Here is a 16,502-nt window from a genome sequence, read left to right on the forward strand (position 1 = left end):
CCTGAAAGTTCTAATTCCAAGGGAGTTCCTATCGACGCCAATCGTTTATCATTCCACAAATGTTAATTAGCTCCTGGGTGTCCTTGTGATAAGCCCAGGGAGGACGTGTGTGCGAGTGTGTGTGTGTGTGTGTGTAATGAAACATACCTGAGGCAGAGCCTGGACCACCGTGTCTAGCAGAGCTCTCATCCCGGTTGCCATTTTCAACAACTTCAACACTGGAAAGAGATCACAAAGTCAGACAGGTATAGCAAACTCACAAACTGTGTATGTTTGTGTATCTGTGTGCTGCTTTGGACATACGTGCTTGGATGATAAACAACAGCTGACACCAACAGAGTGAGAGAAAGTGAAACAGAGGACAGGAAGACAAAAGATGCCACAGAGATAGAAGGGAACAATCAAGACAGATAAGAGGTGGACGAGGAAGAGGAGAGACGTAACAAACGACTCTTAGATGGAATAGGTGCACAACCCTCCAATAGGGACTCGGCATGGATCCCAGCGGTCCAATTTCAGGAGGAACATGCTGACAATGTGGCCGCCCAGACAATAAAACCTCCTGGGAGATGGACTTTAGTCAGGCTAGTTGGTGGTGGTAATGTGTGTGTGTGTGTGTGTTAGAGAGATTCAGAAGGCAGGTTGTGCTTTCCCTCGTCGTATAGCCTCTGTTGTCTCCAAACCCCTAAACAACAGCATTACTCAGAAACAGGCAATTGTTTTTTGGTGACATCTTTAGTGCAAAGTTTGTGAAAAGAAACACTTCACAGACCGGCTGTTAGAGTGAACATGGGGGACTGTTTTGGTAAAGTAGAGGCATTTTCGAAGGCAGCTGTTAGAAGAACTCTGGAACTTTGGCTATGTGTCAAATGAACTTCTGCAGTTCCTGAGTTAAGTTTATTGGGTTCATTATTTGCTGGTCACAAAGTCCCTTTAGAGTCTCTGTAGGTGATTCTCTTGGCTTTATTCAGCCCATTGTGGAAAAGAGCTTCTAAGGCAAACCTCCCCACCAGTTTCTATATTAATGGCACAGAATGCAGATTACAAATGAACAAAATTTTGCTATGATCTTAAATCTGTTCTCTCTCTAATTACTGAATGATCAGCTTTAGCTAGCTAGCTTTAGCTAATGCTAAGACAAAAACTTTGGTTGAACACTCCTTCTCCAGCTTAGTTTTTAATCTTCCCAATGGAAAATAATCTACATATCCATTGTGACATCATCTGGTTTCTTGACGCAAGTTTTGAAGACTCAAGATTGGCATTTTGGCCCTCGCAATATTGGCTTTTTGCAACCAGTGTATGTGCAGAATGAATCAGGAGCTGGCATGACGCTACAGTAACAGCATCATGCTAAAAGACAGAGGGGTAAAGTATGAGGGGCCATTATATAGGCCATAATTCATATCTTCCCTCTCACTTACACAAAAAATACCTCTTCTTTGTGTATGTGAGAGGTAAAATTGTGTATGTGAGAGGTAAAATTGTGTATGTGAGAGGGAATATTGTGAATGTGAGAGGGAATATTGTGAATGTGAGAGGTAATATTGTAAATGTGAGAGGGAATATTGTGAATGTGAGAGGGGATATTGTGAATGTGAGAGGTAAAATTGTGAATGTGAGAGGGAATATTGTGAATGTGAGAGGTAAAATTGTGAATGTGAGAGGTAAAATTGTGTATGTGAGAGGTAAAATTGTGAATGTGAGAGGGAATATTGTGAATGTGAGAGGTAAAATTGTAAATGTGAGAGGTAAAATTGTGAATGTGAGAGGGAATATTGTGAATGTGAGAGGGGATATTGTGAATGTGAGAGGTAAAATTGTGAATGTGAGAGGGAATATTGTGAATGTGAGAGGTAAAATTGTGAATGTGAGAGGTAAAATTGTGTATGTGAGAGGTAAAATTGTGAATGTGAGAGGGAATATTGTGAATGTGAGAGGTAAAATTGTAAATGTGAGAGGTAAAATTGTGAATGTGAGAGGGAATATTGTGAATGTGAGAGGTAAAATTGTGAATGTGAGAGGTAAAATTGTGTATGTGAGAGGTAAAATTGTAAATGTGAGAGGTAAAATTGTTTATATGAGAGGTAAAATTGTGTATGTGAAAGGTATTCCTTAGATTATACATTTAGAAGATGTGGGAATAAAGAGGCAGCATTGTAGAGCTACTTAATCCTACAGTATTATAAATAAAATGAAAAAAACCCAACATTTTATTTGTTCTATCATAACCCTTGAATGGTTTTAAAGCCCACTAAGTAAATCATTCATGGACAACAGTGGTTACGTTCATGTTTTAGTGTTTGTATTTAAAAAAAAAAAGTTTTTACATTACTTATAACACACTGCAGGTGAAAAAGTGTTGTGTTTTTATGTAAGACAACATCAAAAAGTCGTGAAATGAAAATGAATTAACTGTTGCAGCTCATTACTTTAAACATATTCAACCAGTGTAGCTGAATCTCTCCTTCTCTTCTGTGTATTTTTCAGCTTTGTGCAATAAGCAGATGATGGTGAAACATTTTAATATTCTTTCCCACAAGTAAGTTAACATTCTGGCAGAGAGGTAAAAATGTTATGAGAGGAGAGGAAAGCCTAAAAGTCACCGGTAGCCTTCATATTCATCATCAAATACCCTACTTGCTTGTTAATTACCACCGGCTGCTGTTTGATTAGCATATTACCCATGGGTCCACTTAGCGGTCACTGGGCAGTATTATAGAGGGCAGAGGGTGATGGTAAGAGGGAGAGGATTAAGTGAGAGTGATGTAATTAGCCGTTATCCTCCTCAGTGTGAAGTTAAGAGGAAGTGGTGGGGCCCAGAGAGCCGGTCCTGTAATTTCGTCTGAATAATAAGAACAGAGTTGCTGAGTGAGAGTCATATTCAAAAGGAGTGGGACTTAAAGATCCATCCAGGGGTATAGAAGTGTCAGCTTAACTTTTATTCAGGCAGAACTATAGGACTGCAAATGACATGAGGGATGAAAAATAAAGTGTTGACATGTTTGTGCTTCAATGAGCCTTGTCTCTATCTTAAAATTTCACTTAAAAAAGTGATGCAGTGAATAAGAGTTTTGGCATTAGAGGGGGAAAAAAGCTAAGTGAACATTGTTCCTTATATTGCATATTGAGATGATAGCCAAATCTACAAAACAAGCACAACTAAACAAAACAACCAAGAACAAAAAAAGTAAGATTAGCATAATGTTCAGACACAACAGCTCCAACACTTTTACTTTGCCAGTTTTTTCACACAGTGTTGATTTGATGTCAGTAAATATCAATACTTTCTTATGAGGGGCTGTATAGATCATAATTCATATCTTCCCTCTCACAGACACAATTTACCTCACACAGGCACAGTTTACTAGTACTAAGGTTTTTTTTTTGTAAAATGATGTATGTAAGAACTAAAATAATGTATGTGAGAGTTAAAATTGTGAATGTGAGAGGGAAGATATGAAATATGGCCTCATACTTCCTGCTAGAGTTTCACATTAACAGCCCACAGAAAAGGGAGACACCACCTCTTTGAGCTGCTGCAAAGTTTTCAAAATGAATTACTGTGGCAGTACGAGTAGAGTTTCTGTAGTGTAACAATCAAACAAAAAATGGCAAAGTAGAAGTGACTGGAGTTAATTAGTGAACAAGAACAGAAGATTTTTTAACACGATGTAAATCAGTGAAATTAGCACTGTGGAGATGTACATGATTTTCTAATTTATCACAGCAGCTGGTAGACAATAAAGAGTGTTGAGCTTGCATTAAAAGTAAACAGAATCACACACAGAACAAGACAACAACGGAAAAAATATTATGAGGAAATAGAACTTTTTAACAAGTAACGTGTTTGACTATCATGTGCGTGTGTGTTTTTGTATGTGCATGTGGGTACCTCGTGCTATCCTGAGTACCCTCATGATCCTGATTATGGTCGGGTTGATGGGGAGGGAGGCGTTGATCTCAATCTCCTCAAGGGTGATACCCATCACTGACAGCAGCACAATGGCCAGGTCCAGCTGGTTCCACCTACACACACACACACACACACACACACACACACACACACACATTTGGAGTCTTAGCACTGCATGTTGCTCAATACTTTATGACTGCACACAACATGATCTATATTTATGTTAATTCCCCCAATGAATATTCATGACATAATGCATAATTCCCATAATTTTTCCACGAATGACTGGGTAGAAGAATTGGGAAAAGCCTATCACCTAAAGGCCTGCTCCAGTCATGAATATTTATGTTAATACCTGATACCAATACTTCTGAAACATCACTTCCTGTGTTTGCCATCTTGTCGCTTCAGGGCCGAACAACAAGCTGGATGTTCAAATGTTTCAATGCGATCTTGTCTGGTGCTGCTAATGCAGACGGTACATGACAGGATGGATGATGTCACCAGTGTCGAACATGATCTCTCCTCCAGTTTTTACTCAAAACGTTTTTAAGAGGTTGAGGTCATAATTCCACCAGGACTACAAACTTTTCAATTAAGAAGATGTCAAAGGGCACAGTTGAGTTAATTTGAATGTTCCCATCAACGTGAATGAAATAATCAATCCGACACTGCAATAATTGATCAATAATGCAGTTGTTTCTGTGGCATACTGGAGTTACATCATTGCAAAGCTTTGGGGCAGCCCTTATGCTCCAACGCTATCTGACATTTAAGTGTCTACACAAATCAATCTCCAATACCAATTATTTTGAGACCCAGGTCTCCCTTTGCCAATATTTTTCGTCCAGTCACACAGAAAAAAGGCCCACACACAGACAAGAATATAGAGGACACTCTTCAAATGCATGAAATGAATAATTTATTACACATCAAAAAGGTAATATGGTGTGAAAGAATGTGGATAAACGTCGTGCACCTTTCTTTCATATTCTTCCACACTTTATGTGGTTTTGAAAATATTAAAAATGGTCCTTTTTCACATCTGTGGTGTGTCTTCTAGTTTTTTGTTATTGTAATTTGTTATTGTGGTTCTTCTGTCTGTCAGCTGGACACCATTCTACTATCACTGGTCTTATCACCATCTGTCTCCAAACACAACATTTTAAAGTAATAACTCAAATTTGATCTGGCACAATGCTACAAGGAAAGAGAGAAAAACATCCCATTGCCAAAACTACCCTTGTTCAAAACATTCTCAAACTCATACTGCAGTGTAATATCTTGGTAAGTAAGGACAGTACTTTAAAAAGCAGTTACTCTTAGTTAAATACACTTTTTCCAGATCGAGTGAAGTTTCTTTAATATTTAACTCGATTTACTGCAAAATTGCTGCCTGGGGTATGTTCCTCCTCAGTTAATGTGTCTCGTCCTAGATAATATCTCACTTCCAGAGCAGCACAACTGGCACACACACACCAGGCTGACACAGTGTGTCAACACACACACAAAACATGGTCACCTTATTAAGCCAGGGCTTTCTGAAAGAAAGTGATGGCACAGAAAGACAAAGGAATGGCGAGAGAATGACAAATTAAAATGGATGACAGACGGAATAATATAAGTAAAAATGTTTTGTTTACATGAAGAGAATGAGACAAAGAGACAGAAACACTGAGACAGGAGACAGGCAGAGAGCATTAAAATAGCTCGGAAGAAACAATTTTACAAAGAAGGGGGAAGTAGAAAAAACAAAAGCAATTTCCTCCAGCACACCCACAATTCTAAAAGTGAATTGGAAGCTGCAATAATAAGATCTACATAGTATGGTATTTCAAATAATATTCACCAACACCATCACAGCTGCTCCACAGGGCTGTGCACACGGCACACTGAGGACCCCCCCCCCCCCCTCGCTGGATTGTAAGTTGCTGGGTGAGATTATGATATCTATTAATATTCAGAAGAGTTCTGCACCTGCACTGACTCGATGAAAATCATTTGTAAGTCTAAAACAGTAAAAACAGTGTTTATATGAGTTATTTTTAGAAAACTGTCCACAGTCCAGCTGACCACTTCCTTGTTTTCTACCACATCCTTGTGCATTTCAGAACAAGGTTCTGAGGACCTTTAAGGTCCTCAGAACAATTATTTTGTTTGTGAATGTTGTAGATATTATATTGCCTTGTATATATCCATCACCATTTATTGTTGTTTTTGTTGCACAAGGTACAAATAAACCTTAAAACTTTCTCTGTAAATACAATTCAGACAGCAATTATGTTTCTCAAAGAGTGTAATCAGCAGTAAAATGATGGTATATAAACATAATTTCTAGGCGACAGGGTTGAAGGAGCACTTGTTTCACTCTGACTGGCTAGATGTCTGTATTCATCTGTGAACTTTTTATTTCTGTAAATTCTCACAGCTCATGGTAGGTGAGAGTTGTAACATAGATCAAAAGTGAGATATTTGTCTTCAGAATAATCTTTTAGCACCAAACGGATCCAAAAAGATTACTCATGGGTACTAATGTTCGGACCTACTTGGAGCCCAGTGGGACCTTTTGTCCAGTGAAGAGGCAAAGTAGGGCTGCACGATTATGGCCAAATGATAATCACGATTATTTTGATCAATATTGTAATCACGATTATTAATCACGATTATTCATCGTGTTAGGGAAAACATCTGTATTTTTATTGCACTACTTTTAAACAAACAATAGGAACAGTTTTTAGTGTGTGCACAGAGTGTCTGGTGCTTGTTGTAAACAAACAGAGATCGCTAAGTGACGCCTCCTGCAGCAGCAGCACATACACATTGTACTGTAAGTGCCTATTAGCAATTTGCAGATTGGACGCTAAGGGGTTAACATCACCTCCAGCTCTGCAGCTGGAAAAGACTGCTGCAGGAGGGCCGTGCCGCTTCGACTCGTTCTTATGCCGCCCGCGGCTCGTTAAGAAGAGTAAGAAGGAGTCTCCCATAACACAAGAAAAAGTCGCTGGATTTGTCACCAGTCGCTTTCTTGAAAAATAGTTGCTAAGGGGGTCTAAAAAAATCGCTAAATAGAGCAACAAAGTTGCTAAGTTGGCAACACTGCTTCGCCATCGAGTACTACATCACATCTTGCTTAGCATTCTATCCAATCAGCAACAAGGCTTTTTTTAGGGGAGAAAAACGGCCCTGTTCCCTGGTGGTTGGTGGACTACTGGTGTAGAAAGTGTTTGATTAGATATGCAGGAGAGCCCTCATTTTAAAATGGAAATATCTCAGACGATGAGGTTAATTTAATCGTGGCGGCCAAAATCGTGATCATGATTAAAACTTGATTAATTGCGCAGCCCTAAGGCAAAGGGTCCCATATAGTTCAATGGATAATGCAAGAGATTACATCCCTTTTAGGAAAATGTATGTCCTTCCACTGTTCCACTGTTCAAATCTGGTCTATACCCATCAGGTGTAGGTTGAATGTCCAGTCTGAGATTGTCCTGGTAGCAATGATATATATGTATTGGTGTGGTGACAGTAAATATTAACATAGATACATAAGCAGCTTCAACACCAACACAAATCTTCAGTCTCAGTAGAGGTGTGAGTGTCGCCTTTGTACCTGTCCTTGAAGAAGCGCCGAAAGCCAAAGGCCACCAGCTTCAGAGAGGCCTCAATCACGAATGTAGAGGTGAAGAAGTAGTTGCAGTACTTCAGTGCAGTCTCCAGAGACTGTGATAGACAGAAACAGGGGTTTAAAGTGCACATAGGTTTGGGAATAACAACAGACAGGAAGAGGAATCCTTAATGTCTCCATCTCTGATGTTAACTGTAATAAACTAATAAATCTTGTGTTCCATAGACACTTCTTTGTCCACAGTAAGATATTATAAACTGCTTTGATGTTTTGTCATGTCAACAGAAAAAACCTTTCTACGACTGAAGACAGGAAGAGAGAAAACAGAACGGGTAAGGGAGAGAATTGTTGTTCAGAGAATCTGTTCTGTCAATGCGAGGGAAATTTCTTGCCAATGAATCTCTTTTAATAGCAGAGAGCTTAATTGAGACAGACATCTAAATTATATCAGACTCTGGGGAGGAACTGAGAACATTTTTTTTTTAACCACACTGGTATTAATGAGTCAGATAGAATATAACACTTGTAATGTTCAATGCACATCATTAAAGCTTATTATCACGACCGTTGCAGCCAAATTAATGAAGAACAAAAAATAGATAACACGCTTTGTATGTTCACTCAAACTTATAAATTAATAACAGTATATAGTTAACTTGGGTCAGTGTGTCAATGTACTGTTCAGCATACGCCCACAATATATAGATATACATTTACATTTAGTCATTTAACAGACGCTTTTATCCAAAGCGACTTACAGGAAAAAAAAATATATATAATAAGTGATTCCACATCATCATACAAATTATTGCAATGGTGTTCAGTGGTGGAGGAAGTATTCAGATCCTTTACTTCAGTAAAACTACTAGAGCTGAAAAAAATAAACTAATATTCACACATTTTGCTGAGATTAATCACTATTAAGACTGCAGCTTGTAATAATAGATATTTGTCTGTAAAGGCAAGAATCATGGGTAAAGATAAAACCATAGAACACATTTTCATTCAGATATCTTGAGGTGAGAGGGACCCTTTGAAAATGGCCATGCCACTGACAAGATACCATGACATGGTTGGTGCAGTATGATAATAGTAAAATAATATTAAATATTAAAATGTCTATTTTTAAAAATCAGCCTACTACAGCCCAGAACATTTATTTAACTTTTTTTTAACGCATTAAATGTTTCAAATTAATTGCAAAAATTAAGATTAGATAAAATATGAATACACTCTGTTACAACTCCTGCATTGAAATGTTACTTAAGTTATGGCATGTAAGTATAATCAGGAATACATATTATTAAGTACTATTGTATACTATATCATGAGAGTATTACTCATGCAAAATTATAAAAGAAGGATTTTGTTGTAGTTAGAAGATTAAAGTGCCATAAGGAGAAAATGCTCAAGAAAAGTCTTGCTAATTAAATGTTGTACTTAAGTGCAGAACTTGAGTAGGAGGATAGTGTCTAATTTGGTTTCTGTTCATATCATTATTCCATCTATAGAGTCTGATCAAAGGGGGGAGCCTTTCATTTTTAAACACTTTTGATCACATTTGTATTCAGAGCATGTTTCCATCTGAAGAGTCTCCACACAGTAGTGTGCTGATGTTCTCATGCTGTACAGCCCCAGTAAAGCTATATATGACATTTTGGGAAATAAGCCTATTCGCTATGCTGCTTAAAGTTTAATGAGAAGACTGACAAGAAATTCCCAAATGTTGAACTATTCCTTTAACGGAGGCAACCCAACAAGTTCGACTGCAACTTTGCAGCAGCACTTCAAAATGTTTATAAAGTATAATGTGGTAAAGATTTGTAATAATCAAGTGAGGAACCATTTAAATCATGAGATGGAGAAATCCATGTTAATGAGTGTTTTCCTGCTACATTACTGCGGGGGCAGAGATGTACCGCTGCTAAGACTTCTCTTTGAGGCAGAGCTGCTCTGGAGACAAAAATAGTCTTTTAGAAACCAGGTTTACTAACATACATTTGAAGAGCAAGAGAGCCAGCCTACATAACAGCATTTAAGCTAGTTATCTTACTCTGCTCTTTTCACTGGGCTGCAGTCCAGTGTCATGTCGCTATAAAACCTGTATGTCTTTGACTGCAGCCTTGTGTGTGTGGGCGGTAGCTTTAGATGTCGTTGGGAGCTCAAAAAGCTGTTGACTTGGAGGGTCATTGTTGCTAGAAGCTGGCATAAACACACTGAAAGGTAAAGCTAAATGAAAGTAATGAGAAGCGTAGGTTGTTTCAGTGCACCAGTCATATAGGGATATGCAATACCTTCAATACCCACATTATGCTATTTCAAGTTTCATTTCAACACTGAGACCCTACAGCCTCCAGTCAAAACAAGTCACATTTAGCCTACATGAGCATGCAGGCCTTATAATCTGAACCCTTGAGTTGTCTTAGAGGACAAAAATAACCCGGCATTATGTTTAACAGCAGAGGAAACCCCCTTCACGATCTTTGTTCAACTTGAAATTCGACAACTTTCCTAGAATAACCTGAGACAGTAAAACTTGTCTTTGTTCAAATTTCCATGAATACTGTATACCAACTAGGTACAAATCTTATCTCAGGGGTCATTTTTGACTATGCAGCTATAAAATCATTTTCATTCCACAAAAAAAACCCCCCAAAAAACATGCATGCATGGGCACTCGTATGCATGCATGCTTGCTAAAAATATGTTTTACTCCCATGCAATACCTTAAGCAATATAAATATGAAAAATAAACCCCTACTGACAGGTGTGTTGTAATAAAAACGAGTGGATTCCACTAATTAAATCCTTTTTTTCTGTACTGTAAAGAGGGAAAACCTCGATATTCACAAAGTTTGTGATGAGTGACAGGTTGTTTCTTCATGCAAAATAGATTCGGGGTTAAAAATTCAATCAAGCTGCTTCATTTAAGGGGTTTAGTAAAGGCGGGTCATTTTCGACCCTTAGGACAAGTGATGCATGCAGAAAGTTAGGACAACACAAGGGTTCAATAATAGACAAATCTGTGTCCTACTATCTTTAATTTGGTCATTTAGTTTTTTTGTTTTTTCAAGTAATTCCATTTCATCCTGCAAAGGAAATAACAATTACATGTGAAATAATAAGTAGATTATTCTATTTCCGTGTTATGAAGGCAGTAGGAGATATGTTCTTTTATTCAGCCGGGCTACTTGAAAAATTTAATTCCCCCACCTTCAGTATCCCACATTGACATGATATCATCCATCTATAGGTTGTAAAGAAAATATTCTCAAATCTTCCTTTTTGATCTACTATATTGTATCTGCTACAGCTCTTGCAAAGCCTCAGACACATTTAGAATAAAGTATCTGTATTGTTTACTGCTATCACACTCCAGGCCTGTTTCTTTTCTATTAACTTTAAATCAAACTGTTTTTTTCTGTCCCAAGAGAATCTCTGCCTCTGAGAAACATTTTACATAACTAATACCCCAATCTGCCAGATTGTTTGTATTCCAGCACGTGGATAAATGTTTTGCTTGTTGGCAGTTTTGCTGCTGATTCAGAGCAGCAGGTTGGCAGTCTGCCTCTGGGAGTGCCCACTTCTAAAAAACCCTGCCCAGATGGTGGACTGCCACCCACTCAGAGGCCCTTAAACAAGTCTGCTGTCTGTCTCACTCCAACACCCACACCCATACCGTCCCCCAACTGGGAATTATGGTCACCTGCGGCTGGCTGTAGTGCTCCAGAGACATGGTGATGACATTGATACAGATGATGAAGGTGATGACGAGGTCCAGGTAGTGGCTGGTGCAGAGAGTGTGGATGGCGAGACGGGCTTTGCCGTATGACGCATAGTAGGGCATCTTCTGGGCCTCTGGAGAGAGAAAAAGTGAAGAAAAAATGATGGAGAAGATAAAAACAAGGCAAGGAGGGTTTTGTATTATTCAGAAGACATGAAAAATATTTATAGGAGTTAAGATATGGAGGAGAAGAGGGTACCAGGAGATGAAAGGGGAAAGAGAGCACAGAAAGAAAGGAATAAAATAGGAAAAATCCAACACAAGAGGGAAAAAGCAAAAAGAAATAAGATGTGGAAAGAGAGAGAAACACATATTTGGTTTAAAGGAAGAAAAGTGTGCAGGGGGAAAGCAATTCAAGGTGCAAACAGAATGATTTATTTAATGATTTATTTATGCCAAAGGGGTGAAAAACGAGGGGCAGAGCAAAGGAAGAAAAGTCAGAGAGGGAGGAAAAAAACGGTGAGATAATATGAAGAGAAGAAGTGTGATAAATGGGAGAGGGAGGTTAAGGAGTTTTAAATGAGATGGAATAATGACTCACTCAAAAATCATATCATTGAGGATGTGTAATATGAAATATCAAATTAAAAGTCTTGGACACGTGCCATTTGGATTATAACCAGGGAAGAATTCTGTCCCTCCAAAGCTTCCAGTCAAGTTTCACTATTTTACATATGAAGAAACTTGATTATGTTTTATTCTGAAGAGGTAAACTAACACCTATGAGAGAAGAAATTAGTACTTTGTGTTAATTTATTTGTATACTACATACCGGTACTTATTTGTTCCTCTTCACTTTTCTTCTATTGATTTTTACTCTGTCCTTGCTCTCCTCTTTCGCTTATGTCCTTCTGTCCTCCTCTGTCCCATCTATCCTTATTTCCTTTGACTTTTTCCATCCATCTTCCTTCCCTTCCTGCTCTCCCAACGCTGCATTCCTTTTTTTCATTTCACCCCAATTTTTCTTCCAAATCCTTCCCTTCATCTTCATGTATTTTTCATCTCTTCTCTGTACTTCAAAGCCTCTACTCCTCCCTCTACCATTTTTCCACCTCATTTTCTCCAAACATAATTCTCATGTCTCCCCCTCCTTCTTCCCTGGGCCCCCTTACTTCTCCTTTTCTTCTCCATGCGACGCTGGCGTTTCTCCTCCCGCCTCCTGGCCTCCTCCACCTCCTGGTGCTGCCGACACTTGTGGAAGTTCTCGACCACGACGCCCACGAACATGTTGAGGACGAAGAAGCTGACGATCAACAGGAAGGAGATGAAGTAGAGCAGCATCCATGGACTGTTGTTGGTCAGCGGCTGGAGGGGAGAGAGAGAGACAGAGAGAATGAATGATAGAATTATAATTAATTTATTGTAAACATTGCTTTCCTTACTGTTAAACATTGCTTTCCTTTTTTTAACTTCTGACGCTTGCTTTGGCAATATGTACAGTGTTACATCATGCCAATAAAGCCAATTGAACTGAATTGAACTGAATTGAGAGAGAGAGAGAGAGTTGGAAGAAGGGGGGAGGAGAGGAGAACAGTAAAACAAGAGATGAGATAAGGAACCAGTGGTGGAAAAAGTATTCAGATCCCTTACTTACTAAAATGACATATACCACACTGCAGAAATAATCCACTACAAGAAAAAGTAGTGCAATAAAAACTAACTTAAGTAAAATTACAAAAGCATCAACATTAAAATGTACTTAAAGTATCAAACGTAAAAGTACTCATGCAGAATGGAACCACTCAGATTGTTATAATGTTCTAAATATATTATTGGTATTGATGCATTTATGTAAGCAGCATTTTAATTCCCTTGAGATAGGGTTCATTTTAACAACTCAATATACTGTTATGAGGTTCAATTAAAGAAACAAACATCCAATCACTTTAGATGTAACATGATTTTCATGTCAAAAGTATGTAAAGGATTATTATTATTGATGGATTATGTATGTAATAAATGTATGTATGTATAAATGTAATTTCCTCAAGGTAGGTCCCATTTTAACTACTTTATATACTGTTATGAGTTTTAATAAAAAAAAAAAGTCTAATCACTTTAAATTGATCATTTTTTTCATGTTAAATCTCAACCTAAAAAACAACGCAAATTGACAGCTAAATTAGTGGAGTAAAATGTACGATATTTGCCTCAAAATATAGTGAAGTAGAAGTATAAAGTTACATAAAATGGAAATACTCAAGTGAAGCACAAGTACATCAAAAGTGTACAGTGCTTAAGTAAATTACTTAGTTACATTCCACCACTGCAACAACTACTGTTAAAATCTAGTAAGTTCAGTGAAAAAAGGGAGAATGTACAGGATGCAGAAGGCAGAGTGGTAAGAAACCCTGCAGGAGCCTGGAGGGAGCTCAAGGTTGCGGCAGGCAGCACTGGGACCCTCCGAGCCAACAGCATGTCTATCTTAATCCAGAGTGTTCAGTGAATATTGACAGGCAGGCATGATTTTCATTATTATTATCTATATATTTACTGCAATACATGTTATTCCTAGATAGATGGTAGTGAAACTATAACAGGAATGAGAGAAGAAGAGAGAGATGGGGAATGACATGCAGCAAAGCAAAGTTATTATAGTTAACGAAAACTAACGAAATTACGAAAAACTAGAATTGAAGAAAAACTTTTGTTCACCGAAGAAAAAATAAAAACCAGAGTTTGTAATAAAACGATATTTAACTGAAACTGTATTGTGTTGTTAAAAAACAAACTAAAATAAACAAAACTTATCATGAAAATGTCTTTAATTTTTGTCTTTGTCAACTTTTTTCATACACGAAACATTGGTGAATCTGTTTATTGAGACTGAGATGTTACACTCCTATGTGAGTCGATCAGCACTTCACTGCAAAAGTTAATAACCTTATTGTGACTGAAATGGGTAAGGCAAAGGAAATAAAGGTAACATTTATTGTGACCTTTTTGAATCTTGCACCCAACAAATACCCCATTACAAAAACACTAAACTAAAATCTTAAGATCATTAAATCTAGAAATAAGAACGCTTGAAATAAGAAATTAACTCTTAAAACAAGATAAATTATCTAACACTCCTTTTTTTTGTCTTGGTAAGAAACAATTAATTTGCAGTTCACTCTGCTCGGGCCAGTTCATCGCTGCTTGCAGCTTTAATTTATCTTGTTTTAGGAGTTCATTTCTTATTTTAAGCATAAAACATGCTTATTTCTAGATTTAATAATCTTAATTCAAGAAATCTTGTCAAGTGAATTTATCTGTCCATGCAGCAATATAATTTCCCTCAGATTTAGCGTTTTTATCTTGTTTTTAGACACCCCTTTTTTGCGGTGCAGCTAAGAGTACAGCAGAAAATACTAAGAAGCATCCAAGAAAGGTTTTGTTGGAGAGCACTGAGGGGACTAAGGGCAAACACGGATGTCACATTCCTGTTCTTGGCATAGATAATTATCTCATGTGACGACTTTATCACTTTTCTTTCCCTCTGCTCTTATTTAGGTGGGAAGACTTGAAGTGAGTGCTCCTTGGGGCAGGAGAGATATCTCGTTGTGTTTGTGTAATTACTCTCACTGCCTGAGGGGGGAAGAGAAAATTCTGCATTGAAGGTTCAACCCCTGGGCCACACAGGTAGCCCTGTAGATACCATATTTGATTGAATGCTCAATACCATGAAAATGTTCCCAGTAATGGGAATGTTGTCATACAGATTGAATAATTTCCATATCAATAATAAGGTAGACTTCAAACCAATGTGGCAAAATAATGTAAAAGAAAAACTTAGGGCCGGGACTGGATTAAAAAAATTAATCTAATTAATTAGAGGCTTTGTAATTACTTAATCGAAATTAACCACATTTTAATCACATATAAATATTTGACCTGAGAACAGTGAGAAGTAATTTTTAGTATACCATTGAATAATGACCGAATACATAAGCTTAAGCAACAAAAATAGTGTTTATTTTTGCTCAAGTCCAACAGACCAGTGCAATTTTTCCCATTAAGTGTAGCAATAACATTTTTAGAAATATAGTACATTTCAGAAATTCAGGTAGCCTAGGTAGGTAGACCTTCTGTAAAACATAATACTTAGTTTTTTTTAAGAAAAACACAATCCACGCTAGCTACCACACTAGCTGCTAGCTGCTATATGTTTTGCATTGAGGTGATACTTGAGGCTCGATGTGCTGCGGTGATATGTGAATTCCTTGTTGCATAGCAACACAACCATGCTCTTATCCATGCTTCCATCCGTTGTTTTTTTGTAACAAAATGTCCCATCATCCATAGGGCCAACCAAAGCGCTCTCATCAGCTTCTTCCTTCATGTTCACTGTGGCTTGTTGTTGTCTGAACTCATGAACACTAGTTGGTGCTCCAGTATAATCGGTCCGCCTGAAACTCATCCAGTGAGAAACGTTCCGCGGTGCAAAAATAAGTGCGATTAAAATGCGTCAATTTTTAACGCGTTAATTTTTGTGTAATTAATTAATCTTAATTAAGAAATAATTTTGAAAATATACTTTTCTATCTGAAAGTTTCTTGTAAAACATCTGGTTTATCATTGATATGAGTCAAATAAGAAGGATAACTTTTCTCTTTTATCCAGTTTTGAGAAACCTTTGGAATACTGTACTACTATAATCTCATGGTCTTCCAATTAACCAAGCCACTCAACAGCCCAAAAATCCTGGAGCTGCCACTGGTGATAATGGATGGCAAGACACTGGAAGAAAAGACAGGAAAGGGAGACAATGTGAAGTACAGACGGGGATGATTGGGAGCCGAGGCAGTCATTTTCAGGGAGTCGTTACAAAACAAAAAATCAAGTTCAGGTGCAATAAAACCGGAGATGAGACTCTGATTTTCAATTTGGAGGAGCGTTGAGTGTTGAAAGCGCAGGGTGGAGTGCAAATAGGATTAGTCATTCAGAGCCATGTTGGACTGCAGTGAGGTTCCTCCCTGAGGCGGGGAAACTGAATCATCCAGAATAATGCCCTCTCTTTAATAGATTCCCTAATAGATTCTCAAATAAAACCCAAATCTAAAAGGGAATGTGTTCACTTTGAAGCCACTTCAGAAGACTAATTTGCATTTTGTCATCGGACTTTGACGTCATGTGTGTGACTGTGGCCGTGACTTAAAGGGAAGTTTGGTGAAATTTTAAACTTCTCTGAGCCA

The 16,502-nt window shown here is 37.8% G+C and overlaps 1 protein-coding gene across 1 annotated transcript in view; it reads right to left on the minus strand.

The window, feature by feature from the left end:
* Positions 1–16,502, minus strand: part of LOC131971205 (voltage-dependent T-type calcium channel subunit alpha-1I-like) — a 239,409-nt gene that overhangs the window by 42,283 nt on the left and 180,624 nt on the right. The window contains exons 25-29 of the mRNA XM_059332527.1: positions 12,438–12,630; positions 11,248–11,399; positions 7,527–7,636; positions 3,896–4,029; positions 148–218 (exon numbers count right to left, since the gene is read on the minus strand). Coding sequence (XP_059188510.1) covers positions 148–218; positions 3,896–4,029; positions 7,527–7,636; positions 11,248–11,399; positions 12,438–12,630 — 660 coding nt within the window. The remainder of the gene's footprint in view (positions 1–147; positions 219–3,895; positions 4,030–7,526; positions 7,637–11,247; positions 11,400–12,437; positions 12,631–16,502) is intronic.

Source organism: Centropristis striata, chromosome 1, assembly GCF_030273125.1.
Source record: "Centropristis striata isolate RG_2023a ecotype Rhode Island chromosome 1, C.striata_1.0, whole genome shotgun sequence".
NCBI classification, from domain to species: Eukaryota; Metazoa; Chordata; class Actinopteri; order Perciformes; family Serranidae; genus Centropristis; species Centropristis striata.